This window comes from Chionomys nivalis, chromosome 20, assembly GCF_950005125.1.
Source record: "Chionomys nivalis chromosome 20, mChiNiv1.1, whole genome shotgun sequence".
NCBI lineage: Eukaryota > Metazoa > Chordata > Mammalia > Rodentia > Cricetidae > Chionomys > Chionomys nivalis.
In genome coordinates this window covers 13,015,218-13,030,565 of record NC_080105.1, presented here as the reverse complement: position 1 = coordinate 13,030,565, position 15,348 = coordinate 13,015,218, and the positions used below count along the sequence as shown (strand labels likewise).

Here is a 15,348-nt window from a genome sequence, read left to right as displayed (position 1 = left end):
CAAATGTGTATTTGATACATCTAACCTACCATATACCACAGCTTATCAACATACATCTCATCTAAATTACATATGGGTGGGGTTGAGAAACTCCACATGAAGTTTACTTTCTTTGTGGCAAAAGTAAGCCACTGGGCAAGAAAATGCCCCTGCCTGAACTGCTGACATTATGCTAAGTACAAGGCCATCAAGGGGATTTGACGATGCTGCTTCTTCAAGCACAAAAATGCTTGCCAGCATAGCTCAGTCCGCTGTGCCTTGACTGGCTGGACATTTATGAGTGTTTATGTTATCTACAAACCATCTGTCTTCCCTCTAATGCTTTATATATTTTCTAATGTACCCAGAGCTTTGACATCAATGAAAACACTTTATAATAAGATGGGAACTAAATAAAGTGGAAATAAACTATTGTGTGAGATGTGTGGCTATTGTAGATACTTCCTTCCCACAACTTGGAAACAATTTAGGTTCCTTGTTGTGATCTTATGATGCTCAATAACCTTGTTTCAGAGCATACTCTTTCCCAAAGCAAGCTTTCCATGGAAATTCTTCCAAGGAAAAAAACATGGCTTCAGGTACTAATTGAGTCAAGAACAAAACTGTCCATTCTCCACCAAATATTAAAGCAAAAAGTACAGGTTTAGTTAATTACAGTCCATTCTCAGTGAAATTTTCTGCTTTAAGTAATAATGAGCCTTTTCCTATAAGGCTAACATGAAAATTTCTTTGCTTTCCATAGATTTCTTTGTTTAAGTCCTAAACCTACACATTTACTGGAATTTCTAATTATTTGCTGAGACTGAGAGCTTTCAGATATTCTTAGCTCTACAGAGAGCTATGAATGTGGCTTGCCATAAAGAATTACTTGTCCTCAAAGCAACCTGGGACATAACAGAGATGCAAAAACATAGGAACTCTCCTGGTGGTGTCACCAGCAATTTAATATCCTGCCAAAACAAAAGTGCTTTCTTCCTGAGGCTTGTGAAGATGACAAGTAGTGTTGACACCTGAGGAGGTTGGGAGATAATGACCTGCACGGAGCAAGTGAGACCCAGGCCTCAGGAGCCCGGGAGAGCTGATCCCAGTCCTCAGGAGCTGGGAGAGCTGATCCTGTGACTCATCCGGAGTGAGAATGTAGCTGGGGCACCCTCCTCCTGTCCCTGACCAGGAGGGCTCTGTGGACCTGCAGACAGGATGCTGCTTCTTACCTGCTAGGGGATTTGCTGTCCCTCTGCATCTGTCCCTCTGCAAAGGATTAAGGCTAAGCCTTCTGAATGCACTCATTTCTCTGATGTTATCTTTATACACCAGGATAAAGTTCCACTTGGTCACGCAGCTGAGTATCAAGAACCTGGTAAGTGTTCTAGGTTCTGGGATAGAGCTGTAAGCAAAATACACAAACTGGCCCACATTCTATTCAGGAAAGTTCACTACATTTTCCTGAGGAAAGAAGGGAGCTATTTGAAGAATGCCGCTCAAAGCAGAAGAGGCTGGGCAACGGCCTCTTAAGCACCCACAGGAGATCAATTCTGTGACTCAACTCAGCACAGGAGATTGTCCATGATCCATTACTTCAATTTTCATTTGAGTTAGTGAAAAACCGTGACTCACTTTCCCAAGAGTATTTATTCATCTCGCCGAAAGCCCTTCTGATGACATTCACGCAGGAAGGGGCCCTGGACCTTCCTCATTGACACAGGTTATTGCAGCTTGACAGACAATTCGACACACTTGGCTCCTTAGCCTGAGTCTGACTTTAATGAGTGAGGTCCTGGAATACAATCTTCAAGTTCCTTGAGGGGGCAATGAGGACAACACCTAACTAAGCTGGTTTAATTTCAGCGTTCAGGAAATAAAACAGCTGCTTCTTGCTGGGCTCCAGTTTCAGAAACAGAGCCCCACAGAAGATCCACACATTGGTCTCTTTTGTGCTAGTCCTGACTACCTTCCTGGGGCCTTGCAAGGGCTCCACCTCCTGGGGAAAGGCTCTCCTCTCAGAGTCAAGGGCTCAAAGAAAGGTGCTGAGTGCTGGAAGCAGGGGAGAGAGGTGTTGGGGAATTTAATTACAAAGTGTGAAACAAAACCGAGTCCATAGATTCGAGTTACTCCAGAAGTGTGAAGAATAATGATTGCTTTTTGAGAACTCACATTTCCCAAGGATGAAGAAGCCTGGCCAAAGCTGAGTTACTCACTTTTTCTTTTCATTGATTTTTCAAGTCTTTTGCTGGTCGGGCTTCAGTAGTTTTTGTTAACAAACTTTCAAGCTCTACTAGAAATTTTTCTGTCTTGGAGCAAGGACTCCTTTCCCATGGAGAAGAGTAGTGTGTGGCTCTGCTGTCTATCTTAAATATAACGCCACAACTCAGGAAGCAGCTCCAACAAGCAAGTACTGGACCCCACCGTGCTGCACTGGGGGCCTGCGGGATCTACTTCAGACACGGAGACAGACTAATGGAAGTTCAATACAGAGCCAACTGAGGCTGAGTTCCAGCACAGATTGGCTTTTTATGGTAGACTAGAGAGGGATTTCTATAGAAAAGATTTGTGCCTTACTTTGAAAGAAAGTAAGTAGAGAGAAGAAGACTACATGAAGGACATTGGAGGCAGAAGTAGCTGAATTCAGAAGGAGTGCATCTATGGTCGGGGAGAGGAGAGGCAGAAATGATCCTACTGCATGTGGACAGAGTAATGGTCCAGATAGGAGAAAAGGGCAAATCCTCTCAGATTTACGTGTAGGGCTTTTTGGAGGGTAAACGGAGCAGAGTTTGGGTGTAAGAGCTGGGACTCTTGTAGAACAGGTGACACCATCAATCAGGTAGACCCTCAGAACCAAAAAGCGAAGCACTTGGATGAACTGAAGCTGGAGACAACCGTTAGTTCACATGAGAGATAAAGAAGCCAGGACAGGCGCAGGGGAGGCACCAGGCAGTGGCTATGACAGAGGCTACAGGGTGGAACACTGCAAAGATGGGATCAGGAGCCGAGTGCTCCGATGCCCCCATTTCAATATCGAGGAGGAAATGGCACATCACGTGGGAACAAGGAAGAATGGGGGACACGAAGGGATTGGAGGTGTGAAGAGGGACAGCAGACCCTACAAAAGAGCGAGCCCGTGCGAAACGCAAACCTTGCAGCATACCCAGCTCTTCTTTCTCTTTTCTTTCTGTCTTGATTTTTAGAAAAAGATACTTTAAGAATATGGAGGTTGTGGCCAAGAGGGAGAGCTGGAGGGGACAGGCTCTGACTGGAGAGAAACCGTAGACAAAACAAAGCGCACACCGGGGAAGATGCATTCAGCTTGGTTTGGAATCTGCTGCCTTTCTCATCATCAACACCAGATGAATGTGAATGAGCCGAGACTCAGGGCATCAACCCCTTCTGAAAGCAGGGTGGGGAGGGGTGGAGAAGAGGGTACTGATGTCACTAGCAGCAAGGGTGTGTGGGACGAGCAGATGCTTCCCATCACCCTGCAGTTCATTTCCTTCCAAACTCTGTTGGAAGAAATTCAGGGTCACGGAAAGCAGCTGTCCTCCCAGCATGTCTTCGGCATGTCTCCTCTGCTGCTGTTCTTTTCTAACCTTATCTCAGGGACACACTATACCTACAGGAGGAGATTTGTTTGACCTGCACTTTGATATTTGCTTGGTGCTTCAGTAAAATCCCAAGTGTGAGGAGCTACAAGAACCCCTGTCATACCAGCACATGCTCAGTTGGAGCCCGGACAAGGCCAGCTCACTACCACGACTGCTAGGAGGTGTTTGCTTCGGTGGCAGATAAGAAAACAAAAACTTAGCAACAGTAGGCTCGCTGTACCTCAAACTCCAGATAGTGATCTTTGAGCTTGTACTCATCGACATCCTTGGCTTTGACCTTCTTGTCTGGGGGATATGAGCGGTGCTCAGCTAGCTCAGTCGTGATCTGCTTCAGCTTGCTTTCATGGGACTTCAGCTGCTCCTCCTGCAGGAAAGTATGAAGTCATTCAGTGCTCAAAAAATAATCAAAGACAAGCACAAGACGCCCGTAAAATCCTTTCTGTTTAATGACTTCAATTATCAAAACAGTTCAGTGAGCCTTTGGTCCTAAGTCCTTCCAACTGTTTTAGGCCCATGTTGCTGTTCCTTTTTAGGATGCAACAGGAACTAGCATGACTGACCAGTCTTTTATCACAAAGCCAGGCCATTTCTGAGCTCTTTACCAACTATGCTCGTCACCAAGTGGGGACCAGGCCTCTTCAAAGAAACCCTGTTAAACAATTTACAAAGCTGGACAACTAAATGCCTTCCCTGAGAGTCACGTTACTTGGCTTCTCCTTTCATGCCCACTCAGTAATGCTCTTAGCTTCTCCCTGTTTATCTTAATGAACATTAATTTGCATAATATTTTCCTCTTGGGGAGAAATTGTGCTACGCAGAAATGCTGCTATGAAATATATTTGCAGATGAAATCCTTCCCTAGAGCAGCAGAGGTTCTCACTTGCTTCAAGTTCACTGACCCAAAGTTAAACTCTGAGTGATTCCAGCATGCAAGCATTAGTCCACACAGTAGGTACTGGCACAATACTATCAATCCTATGCAAAAGGATGTTCATTCCTAAATACCATTTACATCAACTTAGTAATACACTACTGAAAAAGACCTGCTGTCCAGCTCTCTCAGAACATATTAAAAATATTCATTCTTCTTTCTATTTTGTTTTTGTTTTGAGACTCACTGAGTAGAATAAGCTGGCCTTGAAACTTATTCATTACCCTCTTGCCTCTACCTCCACATCCAGCAGCTTTAAACACATACGAAACAAAGACATTCTAACTCTCTGGCACCCCTACAATTGTGTAACTACTTAGCATTCTGCTTTTCCAAGAAAATTGAACAATTTTACATGTGCAGTATAAAATAGTTGGGCGGTAGATAAAAAGGAATTAAAAAGAACAATAAATATATTTTATATAACAGAACCATAATTCTATATTATAAAATTTGTACAGCAGAATAAAGATGGATTTTAAAGCTATCAAAATATTAATAACCACAAATACTAAAGACTATGTAATAATTTAAGTAAAAAGTTACCCAGAAAGCATGGGTCAAATACAGTATCTTAGAGTCTTCTGAATTAGTGAGATCCCTAGCGCCCAAAGAAAAATAACCTCAATGTTTAAGGTCATGAACTAGAAAATAAATAATGAAGAGTAAACTAAATAAGTGCACAAAGGAGCATGGAGTAAGGATGAAAAAGGACCAGGTTCACTTGAAGTACCAGGCATAGCAAAGTACCAAAGCAGCCCTGGCAAAAACTGGAGAGAGATATACCTAAGATTCTGGAAAACTCATCAGCTATGCACTGTTAATGACAAAAGCCAATGAACATTCTCAAGGGAGATTAGTTTATAATTTTTCATTCATCTATTAAGCTCTGCCAAGGAGTATACAGACCATGTTGCAGAGATAAACCCCCATGCACCTGTAAGAGAAGACAGAAGTTCACCAAGGCCCAGAGTCCTTAGGAGACACTGGAAAGTGTGACCTCTCTGCATGCATGTTACCCACCAGGTAAGGCTAGGAGGACAGCAATCCTCTGCCACCCAAAGGGAAGTATTTCAGACACTGATCTTGCTGGCACCCTATCCTTGGGTCCCTGGGGCTTCAGAACACTCTAGTTCTGGAAAACTGAAGGGAAGGTCCAGAATTACTAGATAATCCATCCATCCCAATTCTGGGTAAAGAGAAAAGGAATGAAATAATGTAAAAAAGATGCACGCATTCTTATGGTCATAGGAGCATTACTCACAATGTTCATGATACAGACAGAAACTAAGTGTACGACAACAGAGACTATGACTAATCAAAAGGTGACATATATATTCAGCCTTAAAAAACAAAATTCTGGTCACATACTACAGTATGGATCCATGGAAAACACTGTATGAGCTCACTTACACAGGAAATCCAAAAAAGCCTAACCCATGATACTAGATGGTGGAACAGTGGCTATATAGCCTGGAGATTGTGGGGATTGGGAGATGTTGGACAAAGATCAAAATGTCAGTCAGAAAGAACAAATTCAAGAATTCTATAATAAATCAAGATAGCTATAATTAATAACAGTGTGAGACATATTTTAAAATTTCCAAGAGAGACGTCAAATATCCTCACCACAAAACACGTATATTAATCACCTGGATTAATCACTGCATAATATGCATACTATAAGAACACACCGTACCTATAAATATAGACAAATCATATCTGTCAGCTAAAATTTAAAATGATATTTCACTTTCTTTTACCTCATAGTATTTTCATTTTGAAGGGCATTTCATATTTTGTCTTTTAAATGTAATTAACTGATACACTGCCGAGTCTGGCATTGAAGCAGTTTTTCTGAGTCACCATCGCAAGTAGCTGAATTATAGATGTGTTCACTGCACCTGGATTTATTTTGCTACTTGCATTAACCATGCTCATGAATGAGGTTAAGTGTGATTTTTTTTTTTTTTTTTTGATTTTTCGAGACAGGGTTTCTCTGTAGCTTTTTTTTTTTTTTTTTTGGTTCCTGTCCTGGAACTAGCTCTTGTAGTCTAGGCTGGCCTCGAACTCACAGAGATCCGCCTGCCTCTGCCTCTCGAGTACTGGGATTAAAGGCGTGCGCCACCACCGCCCGGCAAGTATGATATTTTAATACATATATACAGTAGACCCCGACATCACAGACTATAGACGTGTGTATGGGGTGAGGTGTATAGTTCTGACCAGCGAGGAAGGCAATCACAAGAAGCCTCTTCTGCCATAACACATATTCCCAGTGTCTTCTCAGTGGGTCTTTATTACGCCTACCCTTGGTCAAACCACAGGATAAAGTGAAGGATAAGTTGGGTTGCATCTGAGCAGCAGAGTGCTTTGTGTTCAAATACCTACTATCTGTTAAGAGGTAGATACTTCAACATAAAAGAAACAGGTTTCTTGTTTCTTACCAGTCTTTATCTTGTGGCTTTTACTCAGTTAATGTACAGTGTTTAGTATCTAATTGTTGTAGGAAGTCCTTCTGTATATGTGATGCTTTTATTGGTTAATGAATAAAGAAACTGCTTTGGCCATTGATAGGGCAGAATAGAGCTAGGTGGGAAAACTAGACTGAATTCTGGGAGAAAGCAGGCAAAGTCAGTGAGAAGCCGCATAGCTGCTTGTAGGAGACAGACACATCGGAACTTTGCCAGTAAACCACAGCCACGTGGCGATACACAGATTAGCAGAAATGGGTTAATTTAAGATATAAGAGCTAGTAATTGGCCAAGCCGTGATTTAAATAATATAGTTTCTGTGTGATTATTTCTGGTCTGGGCATTCAGGAATGAACGGACAGGACGTCTCTGCCAACATCTAATGATTATCCATTTCAAATTTTTACAAGAACATAACTGGAATCCAAAAACCAAAGGACTAGAGGCAAGAAATAGCACTTTATGAGATCTGAGTGTCCAGAAGTGGTGGAAGACCTAAGGCAGGCAGAGAGCGTCACACTCATGAGTCTGTCTTTCTTCCTATCCAGCTACCTGCATATCTGAGATACGTGCACAGTTCCTGTCTCAGCCTAGATCTTGGCCATCACAAGGGGCTGCAAACTGGGCCTGTGGTCCAAGTTTCAGATCATTCTGTGCCTACCAAGCTTGACAGCGACTGCTTTGGTGGATATAAGAGGAGGTCCTCAACAGACTGTAAGGTGTGTGTTGTGGGGCATGATATTCTGTTTGGAAGCGACACCAGAAGGAGGGGGAAACTTAAGTATTCTCTCCACCCCCAGCAGAAGAGAAATGTACTCTGGCAGCACTGCGACAAAAACAGCAGAGAAGGTGACTCCTACACAGAGAGCTGTTCAGGAAGAGCTGTGCCACACTGGCAGCAATCAGTCTTAATAATTCAGGCTAATATGTTTGGAGGAAAGACAAGAACAAATTGGAGAAAAGCTCACAAGTGACAGAATTATGAACAAATATGTCTTAAAGTACCAAACCCTTTCAACGGAACTTTTAATTTTCCTCATACTGTTTACTTTTCCAGGAGAGTGCTCACCTTGTTGCTATCTACGTTAGGAACTCAAATTGCGAAAGAGTTCTAGTACAGAGCATGATCACACCGCCTTACCTGGGATAATTTTGTTGTGGTAGCTGGCAGAAGTGGGCGGCTAAATTTCTTCTGAGAGCCAATGGCTGCTGGGAATGGTGGAGCAGAAAATACAGCTGCAACACAGTTAATTTTGCTTATCCAGCCTTGCATTTCCTCTGGACTCCTAGGAGAGGAAGACGTGGATGTTAGGCTAGTGCTGTATCTAGGTAGAACACACTTTGTCTTTTTCTTATCGCTGATTTAAAATGGCACATTAGGATAATTTATTCTCAGTGTAAAAGTTCACTGGTTCACGGGAGGTTAACATTCTCAACAAGGCTCCCTATAGGAATGAAAGGTTATATAGGAACGATCATCACAACATTACAAGGTTGTGACTCTCTCTGTAAGATTCATAGAGAAAATGGTATATATGCTTCATAGCCTACTTTTTCTTGGAAACTAGTTAGTTTAGGCCAATATTAATATTAACATTAACTCATCTCTTTAGTCACACATTTTTTTTTTTTTAAATTGAACTCAGGCAAATGCAGTAGAAGGAAATATAAGACAACATGCCTGACCACTGTGGAAAGAACTGGATAGTTTTCTCAAATATTATATACACATTTACAACCCAACCCAATAACTCTACTCTTACGTCGGGGCACAAGAGAGATGAAACACTGATACACAAACATTTTTATGCCAATGTTTATGACATTGTTCTTTTAAATTATTATTATTGTGTATGTATGAAGTGTGTGCATGCATGTGTGTGCATGAGTGCACATGTGTGTGTGTGTGTATGTGTGTGCATGTCAAAGCATGAGTACAGAGTTCTCTCCTTCCCTGTAGATGCAGAGTGTAAGGGAGAGGAGGAGAAGGACTACCAGGAAGAAGAGATTAAGACCAGATAAGAGTAAATCCAACAAACATACTGGGTTTGGAAGAGCAAGACCCTCCAGTCAGCAGTCTTGAGTTTAAACACGTTTGGCTTCTTCTCGTAGTCAGTTGCCTTGGATGCTAGGGCGTGGTGCACACTCACGGCATTTTTCAAGTCTTCTTCTGACAAAGCCTTCTCTGGTTTATATTCATCCTGCAGATGGATACGAAGAAAACAAGCACAAGAGTATGACAACTGTTCAAGTTCTCTGAATCTCAAAGTCAAGGAAAACATTTTAGAAAATCCATGGGAAAAGTGAAATGTGGAGCACAAACTCTTGATAACTTTGCAAATGTAACTATTACATTTTTGAACAACGTGAAATGAGACATGATGTACACAAAGGCATTTTTATAAAGCCAATATATATTATATATATATATATATACATATAAATATGTATATACACAAACACATATAAACACACACATATTAATTGCAACAGCCTGCTGAGGAAGGCCAGACACACATCCACATTATGGGAACCTGCAACATGGCCAGGTCCAACAGTAGTATAAGCTGGTTTCAGTGAGAAATGGACACATGCAGAGGCTTGCAGCTACCATCAACAGAGCTGCACTGATGGTGGATACTATCTCTTAGTCCTCATCTGAACACACTGTTTTCCTGAAGTAGCTTCTGAGGTGGTCAATATTATCATTAGAAAAATGAACAATGGAATAAAATAATTTGTCTAGGTTTTCTGATGAGAAAGAAAAAGATCAACTTAAGATAAATCTTAGTTCTATTTTTCTAAATAAGTATAAAATACATAGGAAGGTCTCATGCATATACAATTTTATTTTTTGACAAGAACTACATAATTCAGAGTTTTAAAGTGTTCCTTTGTATTTCCTTTGTATGGCTACCCACCAAACATGACAGCCAAAACACAAACTTCACTAGCAGAATAATAATCAGAATTGAAAATAGGTTTGCCAATTATTTCTCTTAGTTGTTGTGTTCACTGGAATAAAAAAAAAGGTTAAAACCAATGTAAAAAACTACCTATCTGCTGCATACTGGACAAGCTATGACAGCACATATTTCTGGATGGCTAATAAGCTTATGTTTCTCCTACAAAACACACACATACACTCACACACACTCACACACACACAATCACTTTCTAACCTATAGTGAACATATGAAAGAGAAGATTTAGTATTCTCGTTACAGGCTGTTTTTTTTTTTTTTTAACCCAAATTTTTAGAAAAGCAATTCGTATTTGATCCCATATCGCCCTGATTTTCACCAATACCATTCAAAATGCAAATAATTCAAATATATTAATGCCTGGAACTTATTTAAAATGAATAAAAAATAGACAAGCTGAATGTTTAATGATCCATATCAGTATCAAGCTGAGAGGCAAAGGTTTTTCCTTTAGTCATAAAGCAAGCGCCAGTAGTAATACCAAGCGTTCCTACACTCACAGTCTTAAGTGCCAGCTTCCAGAATGGGACTGCAACAAGTCTTGGCTTACTAAAGCTCAGGGGTGACGATTTGCTGCTGACAGAGTCTTGTGGCAAGGTAATATGAACAAAAGATAATGAAAAGAATAATAACAAAGTAATAAATAATAAAAGTTAATAAAGTAAACCAACACATTAAAATGTATGTCCTGATATGAGTACATCAGCCCACATAACTATAATCTAGCTATGCTGGGAGGTCTTTTGTACTTTTGGAAAGGCATTTCTCAATGGCTCAGCACTCTTAAATCTATGACTCTCTTCATGTATTTCTGAGTAAGGGTTTCAAGTTCAGGTAGCCCCAGTACCAAATCCCCTCTGGCCTCAGGATCATGCTGTAACAAGGCACCTTTCCCAACATAGCATCTTTGTTTCTAGACAGGAAACTGAGATAAAGAGAAGCAATGGGAGGGAGAGAAAGGATCAACACTGGAATTACCCGAGAATTACCCCTGCCTCCACTCCCATGCATGTCTTTCCTCCACACCTGCACTGGCGAGCTGAGTCTTTAGTCCAGGACTCATAGGAACTTCTGCTTCTGGGCTCCACGACTCAGGCTTTACTCTCCGTTCTTCTGAGTTTCTTCTTTTTTATATGGTATTTTAAAGATAATTACTACTTTTATTTTTCATCTTTCTTTTTTTGTGGTTTTCTGAGATGTCTACCACGTAGCTCTGTCTAGTTTATAACTCACTAAACAGATAGTCTAGCCTTAATCTTACTCTAATTCCCCAGCCTCTGCCTCAACATTGAGATCAGAGTTGTGTCTTACTACAGCCAGCCATGTTTTTCTTTAAATAAGGAAGACTTAAAAACTATAACTTCTTCTTGAGTAAGAATTAGACAGTATAATACAGTTTGGAAAACTGTGTCTTTCCCTGACGTCTAGGTAGTTTATGGTTTTAATTTTGTATATGTCATTTGATCGTAGTAACAGAACATGCCTAAAGCTTTAGTTACTTATCATTATATATTTTTTAATATTGCTGGCTTATGTGGTCCATAAAGTCTATTTTTCATCCAAAGTTATTAAGGGTATTCATGTAGCCAGCTACATCTTGACTTTTGCTTACACTTCTTCTTGAAAAGACCCATTATTTATAAAACATGTAAGCTTTTATAATTAAGCACATGGATTGGTCTCTTCCTTTCCTCATATGTTTATTCACTGTCTGTCCCCTTCAGAGAACAAACCAGCCTTTCCCACGTACTGAGAGGCAATGGAAGTTTTCCCTCCCTCCATTTCCAATAGCTCTCGTTTTTACAAGTTAGTCTCTCCACAGCTTAGTGCATTTAGGTTTCAAGTATTCATCTTAAGACTATATGCTATCTATTATTTCAAGTCCTCTTTCTATCATGTAGATGAGTCATGTAGGATGGGGTTTCAGAAGGTGTCTCCCACATGACATTTGTACATTTTTTCACTCTTTACCCATATCAACAAGACGTTTTAAGATTTTAATTCTTTATATATAATGGCATCTCAACTGTAGATTTCCCCACCTCCATTCCTTCCAGTCACCCATCTCCCCATAACTTCCTTGCCCTTATCCATTCCTCCTCCTCCATTTTCCTGAAAAAAGAAAAAAGAAAGGCTTCCCAGGGATATCAACTGAACATGGCATAACAAATTACAAAAAGACTGGGAACAAACTCTCATATCAAGGCTGGATGAGGTGACCTAGAAGAAGGAAAAGGCTCCCAAGCAGACGAGTCAGAGACACCCCCACTCCTGCTGCTAGTGGTCCCACAAGAATACCAAGTTATGCATAGTATCAGTGCTTATTCCAATTGTCATCTGAGAGGCACTGTATCTAGGAGCAGATAGAGAGACCCACAGCCAAACACTAGGTGAAGCCAGGGAACCCTTCAGAAGAGGGGGAGGAAGGATGGAGGACACCACAAGAACACAGTCCACAGAATCAACTACACAGAGCTCACAGTGGCTCACAGAGACTGAAGTGACAACCGTGGGCCCTGCATGTGTCTGAGCTGGGTCAACACGACTTTTCAATCATTTCATCTCACTTTTCTTGTTCTCACGAATTCTAAATTTGGCTAGAATACTTTTGTATGCTTTATTTTAAAATCTCATTAAACTATACTTACGATTTTTGTTTCAAGAAGCCTTATTTGACCTTACGCATTACTGCTGTCTCTTCTTGTTCTGGATTCGGCTATGTCCACGGCTCACTGTTTACTTGCTTCCCTTTTTTGTTCTGTCTTGGTATCTCTACTCTTAGCCCTTTGATCTTTCAAACATTTTCTTAATGTGAATCATATACTATAACTCTTCTCAAATATCCTTCAGGGTATTTTTGACAGGTCTGGAACTGGATATAAAATCTGACAGTTACAATCTTTACTGGTCTTTTTCTTTACAGTCTGCAGGTGCTATTATCTTTCCTCCTATTTCTAAGATAAGAGAGTCCAATGACATTCTGATTCTGCATGTTGTGTACAGTGTGTGTGTGTGTGTGTGCATGTGTGTGTACACTAGGCTTGGGTATGAAGGCCAGACGTCAATGTTGGTGTCTTTCTCAATCACTCTCTACCTTATTTTTTGAAGGAAGAGTCTCACACTGAACTTGAAGTTTACCAATTAAGCTAGGCTTGGACAGTCAGCCCCAAGGACCCCTAAGGCTTTGCACTGAGGTTACAGGCACATGGTGCCATGCCTGGCTTTGTTTGTTGTTCTTATTATTTGTCTTTTCTCCTGGGAATCTGAACTTGGGTCTTCATGCTTGCATAACAAGCACTTAACCCCTAAGCCATCTCACTGCTCTTCTATTGTCTTTTAAACTTTGTTTTTTATATTTTCTATTAGAAATCTCATAGATGATTCTCTTTATTCATGGCATTCAATAAAGTTTGCTTGGCTGCACTTAAATTTTTCATCTAACTAGTCTAAAAAAAGCAAAATCTCATTGACTCTCCTTTACATAGTCATTGAAATGGTCCGGTAACAAACAGCACAACTGCATACAGTGGTTGCACCAGGGACATAAGGCCTCCATATCTGAATGTACTCAGTGCTAACTGACAATTCTTGTACATTTCCATGGTAATCTCTTAATCCTATCCTGCCAAATGGACACAACACCTTTAGCTAACTGTGGTTCAGAATATGGTATCTGGATTTAGAGATTATGTGTTCAAATACCTGGTTCTGGTATTGAATGTCCTCATGACCTTAGGTGGGCTAAACTCATTAACTCTTAGTTTTTCCTCTTATGAATTAGTGACAATACCTCTGCTAATAGGTGACACCTTCAGTTTGCTGTTTAAAGGGCCATCCTGCCACTAGCCCATTCGCTGATTCTCTAACATGCCTCTTGAGATGTCACAGCTAGTCTTCTACCAATGCTCACCTCTATCATGACATCTAACAGACTGTGAATTAGTCCTAAACAAAGCTTGCTGCTGGGGGCTGGAGAGATGGCTCAGTGGTTAAGAGCATTGCCTGCTCTTCCAAAGGTCCTGAGTTCAATTCCTGGCAACCACATGGTGGCTCACAACCATCTGTAAAGAAGTCTGGTGCCCTCTTCTGGCCTGCAGACATACACACAGACAGATCATTGTATACATAATAAAATAAAAAAAATTTAAAAAAAAAGCTTGCCGCTCATTATTAATACTCAATGACTTCGTCACTTGAAGCCACTATAATTATTCTTGATGCGTATTCTCTCTGCTAACCTTTCCATTCAGAACTAGGTGTAAAGTAGGACATTCTTAGACAGCTGTAAAACTGCAATGGCTGTGAAGAGGCAACACTTACCATGAATCTTACAAGTAAAAGCCATCAGTACTTGTCAGCTTTCTGTTCTCCTCCAATACAGAGGGTCCCCAATCTAAAGCAGATGTTTAATTCTTAAAGTCTTATGATAGTGCTATTAAAAATGTATTCCAAATATGGCACTCAGATGTTGAGCCTTTGGAAGTGACAGATTAGGTAACCAGGGTGGAGTCCTATGACAGCTAAGAGGGAGAGAATCATAGAGGAACACCTGTTCCTACCATGGTATTGCTGGAGTTTAGAGGGCCCTTGTCAGAGCACATACCTCTAGAACTATGAGCCCAGACAAACCTCCTTTCTTTGCAAATAAGCCCACCTTAAATAGTTACGATGATACCCAAAAGCTGGCTAAGCAGCTTTTAGAGAACTCTGCTTTGGAAGAGACTGTATGTCAAGGCAGGCTGAGGCACTCCAAGGCACACACCAGGTCATACTGGGAAGAAAGTTCTCCATATGCAGAAATGGAAGCTGGGGTCTGTTTATGAGGACTAAACTGAAGTTAGTGGTTTTATGTCTATTGGCTTCTACTTTCCTAGCTAATAGTGAAACAAGTTATCATTATCTTAAATGCAAAATATTAACAAGAAGGTACATTTGGGTAACTCAAATTACTACAAGAAAAATGAAGCACCGAACTCTCCCTGCCTCAACACCCTCATCCCCAATGACAGCAACTCTGGGTAGGGTAGCCATACCTAAGGTGACGATGAGAGTGAAAAGGTGACTTTACCCTACAGAATCCATCATGGGAGCCTCAGTGCTTACTGCTTAAGCTGGGAGATGGTACTCAAATGGTAGGTTGGGAAGGAAGGAATAAAGCACAGATTATTGTAATCAAACCATTTCAAACCTAAGACTGTTTGCTGTGGAAACGAAATGTAAAACAGAGAGAATGATAAATCCAACCAAGACAAGTTCTATACGGAAGGAAAATGCTCCATGACATCTAATTACAACCCATTTTCTCCAGCATACGGAGGCGGAAATGATGCCCCCAGACACGCTGCTCTCCCCTGTGCGCCCTG

The 15,348-nt window shown here is 40.9% G+C and overlaps 1 protein-coding gene across 5 annotated transcripts in view; it reads right to left on the bottom strand.

Annotated features, from left to right (window-relative positions):
- Psd3 (pleckstrin and Sec7 domain containing 3) overlaps positions 1 to 15,348 on the bottom strand; it is a 439,685-nt gene that overhangs the window by 22,938 nt on the left and 401,399 nt on the right. For all 5 annotated transcript variants that reach the window (XM_057753140.1, XM_057753141.1, XM_057753142.1 and 2 more), the window contains 3 exons: positions 9,045 to 9,202; positions 8,143 to 8,287; positions 3,817 to 3,960 (listed from right to left, as the gene is read on the bottom strand). In XM_057753140.1, the coding sequence (XP_057609123.1) occupies positions 3,817 to 3,960; positions 8,143 to 8,287; positions 9,045 to 9,202 (447 nt within the window). The remainder of the gene's footprint in view (positions 1 to 3,816; positions 3,961 to 8,142; positions 8,288 to 9,044; positions 9,203 to 15,348) is intronic.